At 35.6% G+C, this 18,687-nt stretch overlaps 1 protein-coding gene across 5 annotated transcripts in view; it reads right to left on the reverse strand.

Annotated features, from left to right (window-relative positions):
• The window catches only part of BLTP3A (bridge-like lipid transfer protein family member 3A), a 60,216-nt gene that overhangs the window by 39,164 nt on the left and 2,365 nt on the right, over nucleotides 1–18,687 (reverse strand). For all 5 annotated transcript variants that reach the window (XM_026719984.2, XM_026719983.2, XM_087929564.1 and 2 more), the window contains exons 2-3: nucleotides 2,149–2,311; nucleotides 1,310–1,348 (exon numbers count right to left, since the gene is read on the reverse strand). In XM_026719984.2, coding sequence (XP_026575769.2) covers nucleotides 1,310–1,348; nucleotides 2,149–2,311 — 202 coding nt within the window. The remainder of the gene's footprint in view (nucleotides 1–1,309; nucleotides 1,349–2,148; nucleotides 2,312–18,687) is intronic.

Raw genomic sequence — 18,687 nt, forward strand, 5'->3', positions numbered from 1 at the left:
AAGGTGCAAAGCACAGTTATAAAGAAACCCATCAAACAAACCAATTTGTCAAAACAAATGACCAAGTTCATTTGTGTGCATAACCTTTAATCACTCAACAACCAATTTGCCAACCCTAACCCAGAATGTGATTTGTATTTTTGACTGATTTTGATGTGCAAAACTATCAATTTATAATGTTAGCAGTAAGCAATGCTAACCTGGCTTGACATAGGTAAAAGAAATATTGTGTACAGTAATCTCACCTTTTTGTCACTAGTATCAAACTATTTAGGATTGTTTCATATGCTGAAGTTTTCAGCATGCTATTTCTATTTTAAAATGCATATACTATCCCCCATACTAATAAATATAACTACTGTTACTATCCAAAACCATCTAGCTTAAAATAAAAGCCAACTAAGTTTCACATCCTCAAAAATCACCCCCAACTAAAGCAATGACGAAGATTGTCATATGGGACCTGAAAAAAGAAGAGCCTTGAAATTAAGTCATTAATAACATAAAAATAGTTTTGCTGAATCAGGCCAAGGCCCATCTTAGTTCAGCATTTTGTTTCTCACAGCAGCCAAACGGGTTTCTCTGGCTTGCTCACAATTAGGAAACTAAGACACAAATCTTTTGCGACTCTTCCCCTGCAACCTGCATTTGGAGACATATTGTCTCCAATCCAACTATGTATCATTAAGTTTTCATTATGAATATCTCTCATTAGACTTCTTCTCTATTAATTTATCTAATCTTCTTTTGAAGTAATTTAATTTAACAATCATTACCATATCTGTGGTAATGAATTGCAGATTAATTATGAAAATATATAAAGAACTTTGTCTGTTCTAAATCTCAACATTTTAATCAACCCAAACAATGCCATTGGCCTAATTTTCTTTCAAACATTTTTCAGATTCATTCCCATGATAAGCGTATAGCGAGTCTACTCATATATACAATATCAGACATAGTTTAGGGCAGCAGAATAATACATGTAAAATGCTGTCAATTCACATTTTTTTCAGGAGTATATGGCAAGGCTTCTTATGATGGTAAAAAAAACTTACAAACACAACAATGCTGAAAACCTAAGAGAAAGATCACTGTGTTTTATAACTAACTTAATTACTTCCAACATTTATACATTCATCACAGAAATTACATAGAATTATGCTTACAACTATAACTGATCTATATGGAGACCAATAACAGTATTATCCACCCTTATTTTTAGGTTTAAAAATAAATGCTTTTTAAAGACATAAACTAGATTACAAATTCTTACTAACAAATAAACAGGAGATAAAAAGGCCATTACCAGACAGATTGGGTGAGTCTTCAACTTAGTCCACTGGATCTGAAACAACAGAACTAATATTAAATAAACAGGAAATGCTGTAAGGATTAAATAGGTTTAGGGTGGTACTAATAAGATCAGTTCTAGCAAATATTTGCTCTGAAAAATAGCATGACAAAATTTGCTTCCAGCTCTAATCTGATTGATACTGAGATGTGAAGCCTAACAGCAAACTGGAAATCAATTTAAAAGTGAATGTAACCAGAGTGCTTATGCTATAATTTCTGAAGCATCTGGGATTCAGAACTTGATCTTTTTTTTGCCAATTACTATAGCACAGGATTCCCCAACCAGGCTATGCAAGCAGCAGGCGAGTGCATATGTGCAAATCTCCCCTCGTGTGAGTACAAATGGAGCTGTGCATATACCTACCTCTCGCACGAAACCATCCCCTGTCCGCAGAGGTGATATTCAGCAGGTTTTGACCAGTTCTGGAGAACGGTAGCGGAAATTTCGAGTAATTCAGAGAACCGGTAAATACCACCTCTGACTGGAGATTTAACAGTATCCTGCCCCTGCCACAGCCACCAAGCCATGCCCACAGAACCGTTAGTAAAAAATGTGTAGTAAAAAAAAATGTGAATCCCACCACTGCCACTCCCCCCCACCCCCGCCACCATGCCGGGTCGCTAAGCCAGAAAAGTTGGGGACCACTGCTATAGCAGATCTCAAGTGCTTACATGGGAATACTTGTAGAAAAAGTCAGAGGAACTTTTACATTCAAATAAAAAAATCAGAAAAATGATGAAAACAGAAAAATACTAAATATCATATTAATAATTATAGGAATTTTGGCTTACCCTGATGGAGGCCTTGTTGCAAAAAACTCGAGTTATGGCTAGCCAGGTGGGCAGATCCAGCAAATTCTGCAGAACTTCTTCATCCAGTTCTAGATTCGTTAACTGCCCCTGCCCTTTGAGGGTGCTCAAGTTGATTTTATCAGGTGAGAGATTCTTTGTAAACCTGTAGTTGATAAAATTGGAGATAAAATTGAACACTTCCATTGATCAGAACATTGAATTAAGATTTGGATGATATAGCTTTAAATTGCATCCAAGAAGTGGGATGCCATTATCTTAGTTTCAGCTACAGTTTCATATCACAAACATTTATAGCAAGAAAATAATAAGAGTAAAAACATATCATTGTTTTAATACACAAACCATCCAACTGCTTAAGTTTACAAAGAGAAGGGAAATGAATGGCAGGTGGTATCTGATAGAAAGAAAAATAATATAGTATAATGGTAACAGATAAAAGTTATTGTTAGAATTGTACAATTTACTAAACGTATATAGGATGGAAATTATGATGTGTGTATTATAATGAGATTAGAAAGGGACTTTGTTTTAAAAACATAACAGTGGCACAACTAAAAACCAAAAAAGGGGATAGATAATGGCAATATAAACCAATATGAACTTATGAATGATTATTTGAATTATATAATTGTTTAAACACTGCAAATATGACTATTAATATATTTATAATAAAATAAGTGATGTCAAGAATATAGAGACTGAAATAAAACAGCGTATGGGAATATTGAATGATAAAAATTGATAATATGCATTAATACCAAATTAGATAAGAAAGTTAATAGCATTAATCTGAAACTATTGCCATGTTTGTTTTAAAATGTAAAATAACCTGGAACCACACTGCTCACACAATGATGTGTTTGTAGAAATAAAATAAAAATAAAAAATGTATTAAAAAAAAGTTTACCAAGTGAATTAAAATAAGACATTTCTCTGAATGCTAAAAATATAATTGTTTTTTACAAGTATAATGATATTGAAGTTCAATGTTTTGTGGCTAGTTCTTAAAATTAGATACTGTGATTCATAGTTTTAATTTGGGAAAAAATATTGTACAGAGATTTGGAAGATAAATTACTGGGTACTACAGTGAAATGGCATGGGAAATGACATCAAACAGCTAGCAATAATTGTTAAAAATGGCTCTATTTAAAATTATGAACAGAGTATTCTACTTTAATTTCAACTCTTTGATTCTGAGGTGGTATTTCTATGATCTGACTTAAATAAATATGGAAAAGTTTGGCAGCAAACCTCTTTCCCTATCTGTTTGAAGACTGAGTCTGGCATTTCCAAGCTAGCTATGCATACTGGCCACAAATGTCTTCTAGCTGTTCATTGCAAACACTAAATCTAAACCTTAATTGCCAACTGCTATTTTTGCCCCAAAATTATTACAATGCACAATTCATGCAGGATTGTTAGCTCAGATGATTCCTGGGTGTCTTGGATCTCTCAGCGGTTTTCAATACCATTGACCATGGCAACCCTTCTGAACCAGTTTTGGGAATTGGAAGAGAGTTTTGCAGAGATTTTCTTCCTTTCTATGAGACTGTTTCCCTGTTGGTATGGGAGTAGGGGAGAGGTTCTCCCCCTAGGACCCTGAAATTTGTTGGGTGTGCCTCGGGGCTTGGGTTTCTTGCCTCTCCTCTTTTAACATCTACATGAAATCACTGAACAATGTCATTTGGCAGCATGGGGTACAGTATCATCAGTACATTGATTATATGCATATATAGTTTCAGATAGGCAACGTTTCCTATTTGTAGACCAAGCCTGGTATATTTTGCTCTACCACTGAGGCACACATAGGCAGAAATTCTTGTATGCATGGAAGATGAAATTATCTCTTTTAATATATTGCATCAACCGTCTACAATTTTCTTCTAAAATTGGAAATTCATGGAAAGAGATAAGAGATAAACTTGCCACTCATCTCAAAAAGTGACTCTGGGTGGTGAACAACATTAAACTAAAATTAAAAACAATTAAAACTCCAAATGCAAAGATTAAAGTACGGTGGAACCTCGGGTCGTGACCGTAATCCATTCCAGGACTTTGGTCGCAACCCGATTTCGTCATGACTGGAAGCACAACCGACTGTGCATATGCGGATGACCAACTGTGCACGCGTGGACAAAAGAAATGGCACCGAAGGGGAAATCGCCACAGCAGGGAAAATTGTCTCAGCTATGTTTGGTCGCCACCTGAAGATATATTCACAACCAGAAGCAAAACTTTTCTGAAAATGTTGGTCATCACTCAATTTGGTCGTGGACAGAAGCATAGCAATTGAAGAAGGTATCAAAATCAATAACCACTAATAAATACAATAGCTTCTGAAAGCTCTTCCAGGGCAATCCCATGTACAAAGCATTTCATTAATCCAGATGTGAGATCACAAGGCAAGAGTGACAGTGAGAAAGATCTCCAGGTCCAGAAAGGGCATAACTGGTGTGCAACCCCAAAGTGTGCAAAGGCCCTCCTAGCCATGGTTGTCCCCTGCATTACAGATAGGAGCCATGAATCTAGGAAGAACCCCAGGTTGCATACTAGTTCTGTCTGAGTCAGCATCACCCAATCCAAAGCCAAAGATGGAAAAAACCCAGTGCCAGAAGTTCCAAACACCAGATACCACTCAGTCTTGCTTTATTGAACCAAAGCCTGTTGTCCCTCATCAAGCCCCCACAGACTCCAGGCACTGGGATCGGACATCAATAGCATAATTCAGGTGGCCTGAAGTGGAGAAGCAAAGCTGGGTATCATCAGCATATAAGTGATACCTCCCTACACACCATCAAATGACCTTACCCAGCAGCCTCATGCACGTGCTAAACTGTTTTTAAATGACTTAGCTGTCTTCCATAAAGTAACACCACTTCAGAATTTTTCTGCATATCCAATAAAGATGTAACTAGGATTACCAGAAAACTATTTAAATTTTAGTTGGATTCATCAATAAGTAATCTCCAACTAACAAGGTTATTTTTCAAGAAAATGTTCTATTTATAAAACATGATTCAGCATCACAATGGGGTGATGAAATAAGGACATTACCAGCTGCTAAATGTGGTCACACAAACTATAAAGGGATCATATCCTCCTTTGCACTTGGTTCCATTCCTAGCCTTTTGTTCTTTACATTTTTAAAATTCTTTATTTTGGAGGATCTTATCGGTTCTCCCGAATGACAACTTTCTTAGTCTATTTATCTCCCAGCACATTCATTTTTCCTTTATAATTTTTTGTGTGTCATTCTTTTTATATTATCAAATCATTTCAATCTCTTTTGTATCAATCACTCCTTTTTTCATATTCCTTAGATTTTTTTAATTGCTTATATTACTTTATAAGTAATGCAAGGCACACCTAATATTCCTTCCTTCTTCTATTTCCTTCATAACAACAACCTGTTGTTGTGGGTTGAACTAAGGAACAGTGATTGGCCCAAAGTCACACGCTAGCTTTCATGTCTAAGACAAGACTAGAACTCACAGTCTCCTGGTTTCTAGAACGGTACCTTAACCACTACACCAAATTTAATGTTAAGAAACAACATCAAGGGAAATTAATACTTATTGTTTTAGTTTAATTTTATTTATGAATTACATTCCTGATTACATTCCTGCATATATTACGAACTTTCATGCTTAGAAGTGAATCATCCCACATGTAACCACAAACTTTCCTTAATCATACATGTGCAAAGATATTAAACAACCTAGGGCAGGGGTGTCAAACTTGTGTTGTCATGGTGGCGTCATGTGATGTATCGGGAGTTTTTTCCCCTTTGCTAAACCAGGCGGGGGCGTGGCCAGCACGTGATGAATCCAGCCCACGGACTGCAAGTTTGACATCCCTGACTTAGGGGAACATACAGACTTTTATTTCATTGTTTAAATATTTATTATTCCTTACACATGCTTTATTTTCGTTATTGTCATATTTAGCAGCCAACCTTAAATTCCATATTCATGTAAAACACTGTATAATTCAAGTCTATTTGCCTTATCATATGCTTTCTTTAAATTAACAAATATGCAATAATTGTTCACGTTCATACATTTCTTAAATACTGCTGAAAAGCAAACTCTGGACTGTAAATCCTCTGTCAGGCATAAACCTGAACTGCATTTTCCAAATTTTACTATAACATCTTGTACTCCTATCAGAATCCCAACAATTTCCCATGCATACTTAACAAATTATCTCATGTCACATGGGTAATAGAATAGAAAAAAATTGACATACTTCTTCCAAATCTGCCATTGCTTCTTGCAGACATTCATGGAAAATTAAATTTGATTATGCTGACAAAGCTTTTATTAATGACATGATAAACCAGATTTATAGCCTAATTGGAAAAGAACAAATTAACATCTGTATTTTTCACACTAAAGAGGCTGTTATTGTTGTTCCTCCTTCTATAAACCTTTGAAAGCAATTTATATACAGTAGCTTCCTCCTTCGCAGTAATAACACTAGTTAGCAAACAGAGGCAAACAAAACTAAGGACAATACAATTTGCACAAATAATACCACCTCATATAACAAGAAGACATATTTCTGAGGTCAATCCATTTTTAATCAATAAATCAAGTATTAACATATAAACAGGTTCCCTTAATAGGCATCCTGCAAATAATCTGCCATCGTCCACAGAGGTATTACGTGACTTTATTGAAGAATATCCAAAAGTGCCATGCCCCAGAATTCTGCACCAATTGTAGTTTCTAGACACTCTTCATAGGCAACCCCATCTAAAGCACATTACAAGGGCTTCCAGTTTGAGCTTCTTCGGTGACAGACTGAAGTCTGTGATCGTGCACAGTTTTGATCTGTGCTTGCTGCTAGAGCACCCCGAGCCGGCTGGTTTCGGGGCTAAGCCACCCCGTAAAGGTAGTGAAGAGGGGGGAGACTGCCAGCAGGGTCGAGGAGAGTCGTATCTCTCCTCCTCAGCTGGCCATTACTCCCCTTCCCGAAGGCGGTTGCAGCGGTGGTCAGAAATGGCCACCTCAAAGAAGAACTCGACCGGAAAAAAATGTGCAGGAGGAAGATAAGAAGAGAAAGTTTTGGCTGACCAGGTTGAACTGAAAAAACAACAATATAAGGTACCCTGGAATTTGAATTATAAAGAACAACATTGTTCCCAAAGAAGACTTGGAAGAGGCGAATGAGAGAGGGAAGGGAAAGGATTTGGTGTTTTTTCTTTTCTTCCCTATATTGACAACTAAGAGATTTAAGCAAGAAACCAGCAAAAATCCACTTTGACATTAACAGGTATTTAAGCTGAAAATAAAATGTCAAAGGGATAATAAAGATTTCTGGATTCTCAAAAACTTTTAAAAGAAGGAAAAAAACAAAAGGGTGGGATCTGGAAAAATGGAGGAGACCACCTGGAAGTGAAAGGAATTAACAGTGAAACTTTTAACAAGATTCCTAAAAAATACATTTTAACTGAATCTTTGTAACAAGATAAAAGAACTCCAGGAAGAGAAAAAAAAGAATCAAGAATAAATAGCTTTGGATTACTTGATGATTTTTGGATTTTTGGCTATTGGATCTAAAGGACTAAAATTAATTGGGTGGTTGTTTAACTTTTTAAAATGGTATCACTCTTGGAAGAATTGAGAATGGAACTTAAAAAACAGAAATAAGATGCACAAGAAGGAAGAGGTTCTTTTGCCTTCGTATTTCAATTTTTAGAAATGGAGATCCTGAACTATGAGAAATGCCTATAGAACAAGAAGGGCAGGACAAAGAAGAAGCCATCTTCAATGACCAAATATTTCTATGTGGGGAAAAGGGGGGAAAGAGAGTGAAAAATTTAAGATTTGAAAAAACAACCCCCCAAAAGAATAGTTTGAAAGTAATTACAACATTAGGAAGAAACAGAAGAGAGGATTACAGAAGAGAGAATCAGAATTAGAGAGAGAAGGGGTCAAAAAGGGAAGGGAGAAGAAGAGGGGGAAGAGGGAAAGGAAAAGAAATTATAAAGGACAGAAACAGGACATAGAGAAACAGGGAAAACGTACAAGGATTAAGGGTATAAGCCTATTTAGAAGACACAGAGATAATGGGTGAAAATCTAATTGAAAGGGTTATTCTGCAAGGGTACACAAGATAGTATTGCTATATTAGAAATAGAAATGAACTTTGAAAATATGAAACAAGTGTGATTAAAATGATAGATAAAATACTCATTGTAATTTAAAGTAATGTTTAATAAATAAATGAAATAAGGAGGATGAGAGAATGAAATTAGGAAAGGAGGAGAACATTTTAATTATTATAAATGTGTTATAAAAATTTAAGTGAAGAGGAATATGAAAGAAACAGGAAAAAATTATGGAATTTGTGTGTAGGCTTTAAGCAACTGAAGTGATGACAGAAATTTAATTCAATTGCCAGAACTCTGACACCAGCATCTGAAAACTAACATTCAATTCAAACACAATATATATTCATAGCTACCTTAAGGATCACAGTCTGATTATGAATTAAATAACTTGGTAGCAAAACTGGATTTTGAAATTCTGAAATGTAAGGCTTGTTAGAGACCTAACTGATCCCATATAACTGATTTCCCATTTAATGTGAATTATTTCATGCATTTGTAATATGCTACAATAGTTTTTGTTACATTGACCTGACAAATAAACCAATAAGAGTTTGAGTTATTTGAAAACAAGAAATAATTTCTCAAACAGCACGTGTACCTCTCTATTCACAGACTCCCGAACCATTGGCACTAGGCCATTTCTGCCAATAAATTGAATACATTATATTAAAGTTGCTCTTCCAGATTCTCTGCAACTGTTTTTAGTTTTCCATCAAAAGTATAAAAAGGCTTCATTGTTGAAATCTTTGGTTTAATGATAGCACCTGTGATTATTTTAGTTTGAAATTCCTGGCCCACAGCCAAATCCTAGGATGTTAGGCTCAGTATATGCTCAGAATTACTGGCAGATGGATAACATTTAAACGTTTAAATAAGATGTTTCTCATTTCATTCTTTTTTATCCAATCAACCAACAATTCCAGATAAAATCATCTAAATGTGTCTGATAATGGTGTATCAATCATCCTGGACATTAATCCTTTGCTCTTACATGTTTTAGTGATAGTCCACCTTTGCTTATATACAGTTACTTAATCAAAGACGGGTCTTTACTTAAAAGAGACCATTTTAGGAATTAATCCCAGGTGATCAAATGTTGTATTACATATAGGGCTAATAAACTGGTTCCTATCTAAGTACTTGACCATATATAATATTTAATATATGTATTAAAGAAAACTTTAAAATTCTTTATTGTTTATGTTTTAAGTGCTATTTTATATTTTAAGCAATTTCCTGTCTGGGTGTTTTGAAATATGTATTGACATTTTTCTGAGCTAAATAACCAATTTATTGTAACATTAAGGAACAATGCAATGTTGTATAGTTACAGGTTAGCCAACAGGAAATGTAGAATGAGTTTCTTGACTCCCTTTTTTAATGCTATAGTGGTGCTATATATAGTGGTGATTTCTTTTGAGAGAAATCTCTCAAAAGACAATTACTTTTTATTGCTTCTTTACTGGACAGATTCAAACATAGATAAAAGAAGACACAAATCTGATTAGACAAGTAGCAACTAGTAGCTGTATTGCATATGCCAAAAAGAGAAGCTGCTTTTTTGGAAGGGAGCAGAGGGGTAGTTTATATGAGAATATTCAGAACCACACTGATCTCTCTTGACTGCTTAGGAAGCAATCTGGCCTGTGCCAAGTTAAACAAAGCTATATGAGAATAGCTCTGCTTCAGTTACTACAGTAGTTTAAGTGATTATAATACTGTAAATTCTATTTGACATTTTCTACTGCTATTGAACTTACCTAATTAGGCATAAGCTAAGTTGTATACTTGAAGTTGGATTTGTTTTGTAATTATATGCCACATATCAAGATCCAACCAATTACAGGTAGTCCTCAACTTATGACAATAGGGACCAGAACATCTGTTGCTAAATAAGTGGTCATTAAGTGAGTTGAACCCAATTTATCTGTTTTGCTATGGTTTTCACAACCACCAATTATCACAGTTAAGTGAATCATGTGACCATTAAGAAAACCCAGTGTCTCCCATTGACTCTGTTAGAAGCTGGTTGGGAAAGATACAAATGGTGGTCATGTGACCCCAAGATGCTGGGTTCATTGTAAATACATACTGATTGCCAAGTGCTCATATGACAGCAAGTATGCTGCAACAGTTGTAATTGGGAGTACCGGTTATAAGTCACTTTTTTCATGTTGCATCGTAACTTTGAACAATTGCTAAACAAAATGTCATAAGCTGAGGACTATAAGCTATAGTTTTGACTTTTAAGATCAGATGTGCAGAAGATGCATTTTTTACATTCCCTCAGACCAAAATATTACATCTTAGGATTAATTTATGGACAAACTAAGAAAAACCTACTCTACCCTAAGTTTCTCAGAGCAATTAGCAGAAATACTAATACATTGAAAAAAAAAACAATAATATAGGAAGAGCATACTTTAAACAGCTATAATTCTCCTTTAGAAATGAGCATGTGGTTAATAAAACAAAAATAAGTATTTGGTTGTACTGTTAAGTCTTGAATTTATACCATGAATTTATAAAACACACTCTTAAGAGACATTTATCTCATAGTAAGATTGTCACTAAGCTCAAATATCAAATAAAACACATAAAGTAGTAGAAGCAGATTCATAATAACAAAAATATCTTGAATATGATTTCTTTATTTAAGAATTTACTGACTTCACATAAACTCTCAGTTTATGATGGTTGCATAAAAATGTAAAGCTATAATACCATTACATATATCCTTCCTTAAAAGTAAAATGTTTCCCATTCCTTGCCACGAATCTCCCATCATAGAAATGCTTCCTATAATTTGAGAATCCAAAATATTCTCATGGGCACCATCCATTTGCCAACTGTGTAACCAATCATTTGCTTCCAGAATGTTTTCTCTCTCAAAGGTTGGGAATAATAAAGTGTATGAGTTATTACTGAATAAACTGAAGTACAAATGTATGTACTAATATTTATCGCAACTACAGAGAATATCCATGACATCTAGGCCAAGTCCAGATTTTTAAACAAGCTTTAAAGTATAGAAACAATCTCCATCAGAGAGAAAACAATATTGTAGGATATCTTCTGGGAACATCTGAAATGCCATCCACTTTTATCTCTCACCAGAATATGCTCGATGCCATAGCTTTAAACATCTGCCATTCTTGCTGAGGAAGTAAAGCAAACATTCAGTTTTGATTCTTCTTTGTCTCTGAGGCTGGTTCCTTAACTGTAGGAAATTGTCTTTTAAAACAATGTTGCATGTTATTATTGTTATTATTTTTATACATTTTTGTCCTGTCTTTTGGGGCATCAGTGCTTAGTTTCGAATGTACAACCTCTTTGAGGATTTCAGAATGAAGAAATTACACCCCACCAAAGATCACCATAACTTAATGTGAACTGAGAGTATTCTGTCACCTCAGCGGTTACTATCAGCCACCACAGTTATTTTAGGCAACTGCAGTCTATAGCTTAATGGGGTAATGCAAATTTTTGCTCATTCAAAAGAGAAAAAACTAGAAATGAGAAACCAAAGAGTGTTGTTCCCTTTTTATCTTATCTGAAAGATACTTGAAGTATAAATTTTTGTTTCATTCCATATTAGTAGCATGTTACCTAAGTAATAATGTCTTGATATTTCCAGTGGTATAACCCTTAAACAAAACAAAAACTGTTAACCAGTCTTACCAATTTAACTATTCAAGATAGTTAAATCCTTTCTTCTCCCTTGAAAAGAATATACAGTGATTCAAATGTTTTTCTTTTGGGACCTACCAACCTAGATGACGTAATCTAAATCTAGCCAAGAAAATAACAAAAGAATTGTGTTTTGGAGCTGAAAGGGTGAGCCTTGGAGACTGAAAGAGACTGAGAGGCAGGGAAATTTTAAACTATTTGCTCTAAAAATCTAAAGGAATCTTGAGATAATGCTGAGATTCCTCTCCAGGGATCTGATACATTTCAGTGAACTTGGAACTAAAACAGCAGCCCCCAACCTTTTGGCCCTGTGGACTGGTTCCATGGAGAGGGGTTTTTCTCTGGACCCCGGGGGGCATGGTTTCATGTGATGCCTACGTCCCATGCATGCATGGATGGGGCTTCGCTTGCTTGTGTGGCAAGTCCCTAGCAGGCCACAGACCGATGCTGGTCCATGGACTGGGGCTTAGGGAACCCTGAATTAAAAGGAATGCTATACTGACCATTAGCAATGTGTCAATTTGTAAATAAGCTCCAAATCTTATCAAGTAGTATATATTTCACCTGAAATCTCTCTATTTAAAGTAAATTAAGATCTGATAAAGCACTGTTTCTGAAAGTGCTAAGAAGGAATGGCTACTACATATTGTAATAGCATATATACATGTATAAAATATTTTGTTTTACAAGAATCAATGATTGCTGGATAAAAAAAATTGCTTGTATGAGTTAGATTGAAAACTACAATATACAGAAAATTTAAAAAATTCTTCATTACTTCCAATTAGTAATTATTGTCCATTCCATTTTACAGCAACAAAACAATCGTTTTATTTTCAAATAATTTCATCTTCTGAGAACTTAAAATATTTTTTTAAGATATGAATTCTCATCTCATGTAAAGAAAAACATCTAACCAATGTACAAGTAAGAATTGATTCAAGATGTGCTTTTCAGGAGAATAATAATGAAAGATTTTTGGGCAGAGTCATAAATAAAATTCACCAAAATAAAAGTGATATCTACATATACAGTGAACATTATGTAAATGAGGGAAACTACAAAAACAGTAAAAGGCATAAAAAAACTACTAGCTTTCTACATCAATATATTATTTTTGTTCTAAAATTGAAAAAGGGGAAAAAACTGAGCGAGGAATCTGGACGCTTATTCTTATCACTTTAGCATGGCTTGAAATCCATCATTCACTTATGGGATTAATGAAGAGACCAACTGCAAGTTTCGGAAAGATGGGGAAACATTTAGAAACAACCTCTACGTCTTGTGCCCAGATCTTTTAACAGCACATTCTACAATAGGCCAAAATCAAACTAGTGTCTCAAACTACTAAAAATTACTCACAAACATCTTCAGATTACCAACACCAATTTGATAAAGTTTTAGATATAGTTTGAAGTTTCATAAATTCTTTCTTTGGCTTCATTGTGAGCAAAAATATAGAAGACAGAGAAATTAGCAGAGGGATGAAAAAATTAAAATGGCGGGTATGACTCTACTCTCAAAGCCAGATGTTCTGACTGCTATTTTGACCTTTTTCGTCATTCAGGTATCTCTGAGAAAAAGATAATTGTTGGCAGACAATACTGTACCATCTCCAGTCCTGAAAAATTAAGCTCCAAATGCCATTTAAATAGGCAGATTTCACAAAAGACAGAGATCATATAGCAATTGCACTTAGACTTAATGTACTGCTTCAGTGCTTTACAGCTTTCTCTAACAAGTTTACAGAGTCGGCGTATTGCCTCCAACAATCTGGGTGCTCGTTTTACCAACCTCAGAAGGATGGAAGGCTGAGTCAACCTTGAGCTGGTGAGAGTTGAATTGCTAGCAGGAGAGTGCCTGCAATACTGCATTCTAACCACTGCACCATCATGGCTCTTATAGATATGCAACATAAATAACAAGGAGACCAAGAGAATATAGGCAGAAGTTCCATTTTTCTATTGACTATAGCCATGATGGTGAACCTATACCATGCATGCCAGAAGTGGCATGCAGAGCCATCTCTCCAGGCACACCAGCTGTCACCCGTTGCTCTTCTGGGTTCTGGCGTGTATGTCTTTGTGTGCGCAGGAGTGCTGGAAGCCGGAAAAGCAGCTCCCTGAAGCACATGCGCGTGCCAGCCAGCCAGTCTTTTCATGCACATTAGAAACCGGAAGACCAGGTGCTCGGCGTGCATGCGCACCAGGATACACAACTTCTAGTTTCCAGCACTTCTGTGTGTAGGCTTCAGGGAGCTGCTTTTCTGGTTTCTGGTATGCTCGCATGCTTCCACTTTGGCACTTGGTGCCAAAAAGGTTAGCCAGAATCCTTGATTATTCTTCTGAAGAATATAAGTTATCAGTATGGAGAAACCAGAATAGTTCAGAATAAAAAGAGGAATCTAACAAGGATACATATCTGTGTTTAACTTATATTCATTGTAAACATAAAAATATTACACAAATGGAAAAATTGGATTATATGAAAACTGGAATCAAAATAAGGGTCTGAAACAGTAACAATTTTGTAAATATACTACCAGTTTATTAGCTGAAAGCAAAGACAACCTAGAAGTGTTTTTTAAGAAAATAAAAATGAAATGTGTAAAAAAATAGATGTGATATCAACCAATATGCTTAATGAACTCAGTGTTGTCTAAAGAAATGAAGTAATTGTCTGTATTCTGGGACTCAAAAATAAAGAGGGAGAACATAGTGGAGAAATAATCATTCCAGGAAAGATAATGACAATCTTACACAAGATCATCAAAGATAAAGATATTACTACAATAATAAAGATTAGAACAATTAAGACAATGTTTTTTTCCAATGACAACATACAATTGTGACAACATACATTGAGAAAGAGCAAGAAAAAGTAGATGATTTCCAACAGTATTATGAACTGCATGGAGAACCAATCAGTCCAACCTGGATCTGATAAAGATTATCTGCTTCCTTGAGATGATAATCAACACACAGAAACTCTTAAACCTGATATGCCATGCAAAACAATAATGGTCTAGAAAACTAGCAAGCTTGATATCTACTGATAAAGGCAGATGGGAAAAAAATAAAAAAACACTCGCATATTTTGAAAGAATCAAGATCACTGGGGACAGGCAGATGTCGTAAGCATTTGTCCATGTAAGTCAAGACTGGGATTGACTCAACTTTAAAGCAAGTGAGGTGGGGGAAAATCAGTGTGATAGTACTGAAACAGAAGCTGGAAAACTTCTGCAACCCAATAGTAGTGTCTCAGAATATAGATCGTTTATACTAAGGACTAGATGCTGGCTCCTAAAAACGTTGTCGCTTACTTATTATCCATAATAGAATTTTCTTTTCCTCCTGCCCTCAAAATCACATAATACTGTAGTAATGACCCTTCACACATTAAAAGGGAGCATGTAGATATAAACATGAACCATTAACACAGAAGCTAATATTTACAACTATTACATAATACATATGGCAATATTATATGTAATATTATTCAACATGACGAAACAAGTCATGTTTTCCTTGCTTTATGCAAATACATTATCATTCAATTTACTATTTTTATCCAACAATTTGCTTCTTATGGAAAAAAAAAGTTTGCTATTATAGTACATGATTTGTGCCAGCAACATCAATTTCCACCAAAGGTCTGGAAACATAACAGGTCTTTTACTATCCAAAACCCTTTCTGCCCTCCCCCATATATTTATCATCACAGCCCTTAACAACCCTAACTGGGACTGGAATTTCCAACACTAAGTGTTGTGGTTGTTAGGCAAAACACCATGTGATTAGCGCCAGCAGAATAGTCCCCGTTGCAGTTATTAGGACAAGATTGTGCCATCATTAGGTGAGGACTTCATGCTTCTCCTGTCCTATTTGCTTCTGCTCGCCCCTACCAATCTTCCCCTCTCCCCTTTGGGGCATTCTGTCACCGTTCATCATCCCTGCCACCCTGCACTATGCTGTATCTGCTACCCTGCACACGGCATCCTGTGCCCCTACTGCCCTGCAGCCCGCCACCCCTGCTGTCTTTTGCCTTCTTCCTCCCACTACTGAGATGCATTTGGCCTAACCCATCAAAAAGGTAGCTGCTGGTCTTGCACTGCAAGGCCATGTGAGGCCTCAGGAAGGCAGTGCTCGACCTCACATTGCCTTGCAAAGGATCAGATCAAGCATGCCACATCAGCAGAGGAAGGAATGATAAAGGTCAGCCAGGGAAGTTAGCGGTAGAGCACAGTGGAGCAAGGCAGTGGAGCGCTGGGCAGAGCACAGTGTAGGGGAAGCAGCAGGTGAGGTGGAGTACAAGGTGGCCAAAAGACCAAAGGTGATTAGGAGAGAGGACTGGGAGTGAAATTGAAGCAAATCCTACAACTGTAAATGCAGGCAAGTTGCCAAAGTTTGATCATATGATTGCAGGGGCATTACAATAGCTCTAGCTTCAAAGATCAGAAGTAAATCAGCAGCCATGCAGTGACTGTTTGAAATTATGATGGCGCTGAAGAAATTTTATTTTCTCCTGGTCCTTGAAGTATTTTAAAAATACATAGGGGTAGTCTTTGCTTAAGATCATGTCATTAAATAACATTTGTTGAGTGTCATGGTCATTAAGCAAGGACCACCTGTTTCTATTTTTTAAGTAATACTCTTTTCTTAATATTTAATGCCCATTGAAAGTAATGCATTCAAGGGTTACTTTCAAAATCTTTTAATGTATCAGACAACCTGGCTCTTGTATCTCAAAGAGAAAGATTTCTCTCCTGTTCACTTTTCCCACATTACCTATAATTTTGTTCAAGATATAAAAGCTGGAAGAAGTAAAGATGGAGATTAAAATAAAAATTCAAAAAATCAGCATTATGTTAAGCTCCACATTACTAAACGTAATATTCTGTATTTATGGCAATTTGCAGCGTTCCATGGCCAAGTGTTTTAACAGTAGTTTTGCCAAAAACCAGCACTTCCGCTTTTCATCAAAATCCTGCCTATAGTGAACCATTTGCTTAATGACTGTGCCATTTGCTTTTTGACCACCACTTTTACTTAAATGCTGGCAGAAAAAAGGTCATAAAATCCTCACAACATACATCTGTAATGGGCAAGGATCTATAATGGTTCTACGCTGAGGAATACCTATAATTAAAGTCCCTAGCTAATCAGTCTGTTCTCAGGAAACTGCTCTCTCCTCTTAAAATTATGTTCCCTGATTTACATAGAAGATTATTGTCTATTATCTATCTTGATTTTTTTGTTTTAATCATTAGAATTTCTGGCTCTTTAGAAAGCATTGTTGAGCAAGTCATGGTGAAAAGAGAATAGAAGGGAGTTGAAAAAGACTTCTTTTAAATATTGTCTTAACTTTCTTCTACAAACCTTAATTAAAACATCTTAAATTAACTTGTTTTTAATTTCCTGATGCATTACAGTATATTATTAGTAAAACATGAGAGAACATTTCTATTGAGAGTATGTATGTGGTAACTATGTAATAACAATTATGCCAAAACAACTAAACACAGGGACAGTTTTTCCCCTCATGCCATCACTTTGCTGAACACCTAATTATCACTATACTGTCTAATGTCTACGTATTATGCATAACCATGTAGTATGGCTGTAGTATTATTATCCTTCTTACTATCTTCTTTACTGTACCCTCTTTTTGGTATTATCATTATAATGCTCATTCTGTTGCTTTGCATGTATACTGAGAGCTTCTGCATTGGAGATAAATTCTTTGTGGGTCTAATCAGACTTAGCCAAATAAAGTCAAGTCTCTCCTCTCTTCTCCTCTCTTCAGACAATATAATACACTCTCTATTGTATTCATTATTCCGTTATCCCAAAGCCTCCTTTGAACTTTGCCCTTAAAGCAGTGGTGGGATTCAAATTTTTTACTGTTGGTTCTGTGGGCGTGGCTTGGTGGGAGTGGCAAGGGAGAGATACTGTAAAATCTCCAGTCAGAGGTGGTATTTGCTGGTTCTCTGAACTAGTTAAAATTTCTGCTACTGGTTCTCCAGAACTGGTCAGAACCTGCTGAATACCATCTCTGCCTTAAAGTAGATTTAAGAGCATAACATATCACATTGCAGTCACAAAAATGTTAAGAAGACTGTATGGATTGCATTACAACTCAAAACAATTCTCTTTCCTTTATTTTTCCAAAGTCTTATGTATTTTGCAAGTCTATTATTTTAAAAGAATGGATTTTTCTTAATTCTCAATCAAAACAAGAGCAGATGGAAAAACAAGAGCATTTAATAGGATTACTACCCTTTTGTTTTCATACAGTTTATTGAACAGAAACCCTACAAGCATACGGTGAATCACTGAATGGCATGGGCAAAGATTTTTCACTAATATCCTTGAATAGTCTTTTTACTTTCAACCCACTCCCTTACTCCCAAAAGAGATTATTTACTAATATTTGCCAATGGCTCTTCCAGAAAACACATTGTCCAATAACTAATTTATCAATACAGGTGGTCCTCAACTTACAACCATTCATTTAGTGACCACTCAACGTTACAACAAAGCACAAAAAAGTAACTAATGATTGTTTTTCACACTTATGACTATTGCATTATCTCTGTTGTCATGCAATCAAACTTCAGACGCTTGGCAACTGGCATATGTTTATGACTGTTATTCTGTTATCTATTCTGTTAACTTTCTGACAAGCAAAGTCAATGGGGCAGCCAT

Source organism: Pseudonaja textilis, chromosome 3, assembly GCF_049901715.1.
Source record: "Pseudonaja textilis isolate UNSWEBS1 chromosome 3, rPseTex1.2, whole genome shotgun sequence".
Taxonomy (NCBI): Eukaryota; Metazoa; Chordata; class Lepidosauria; order Squamata; family Elapidae; genus Pseudonaja; species Pseudonaja textilis.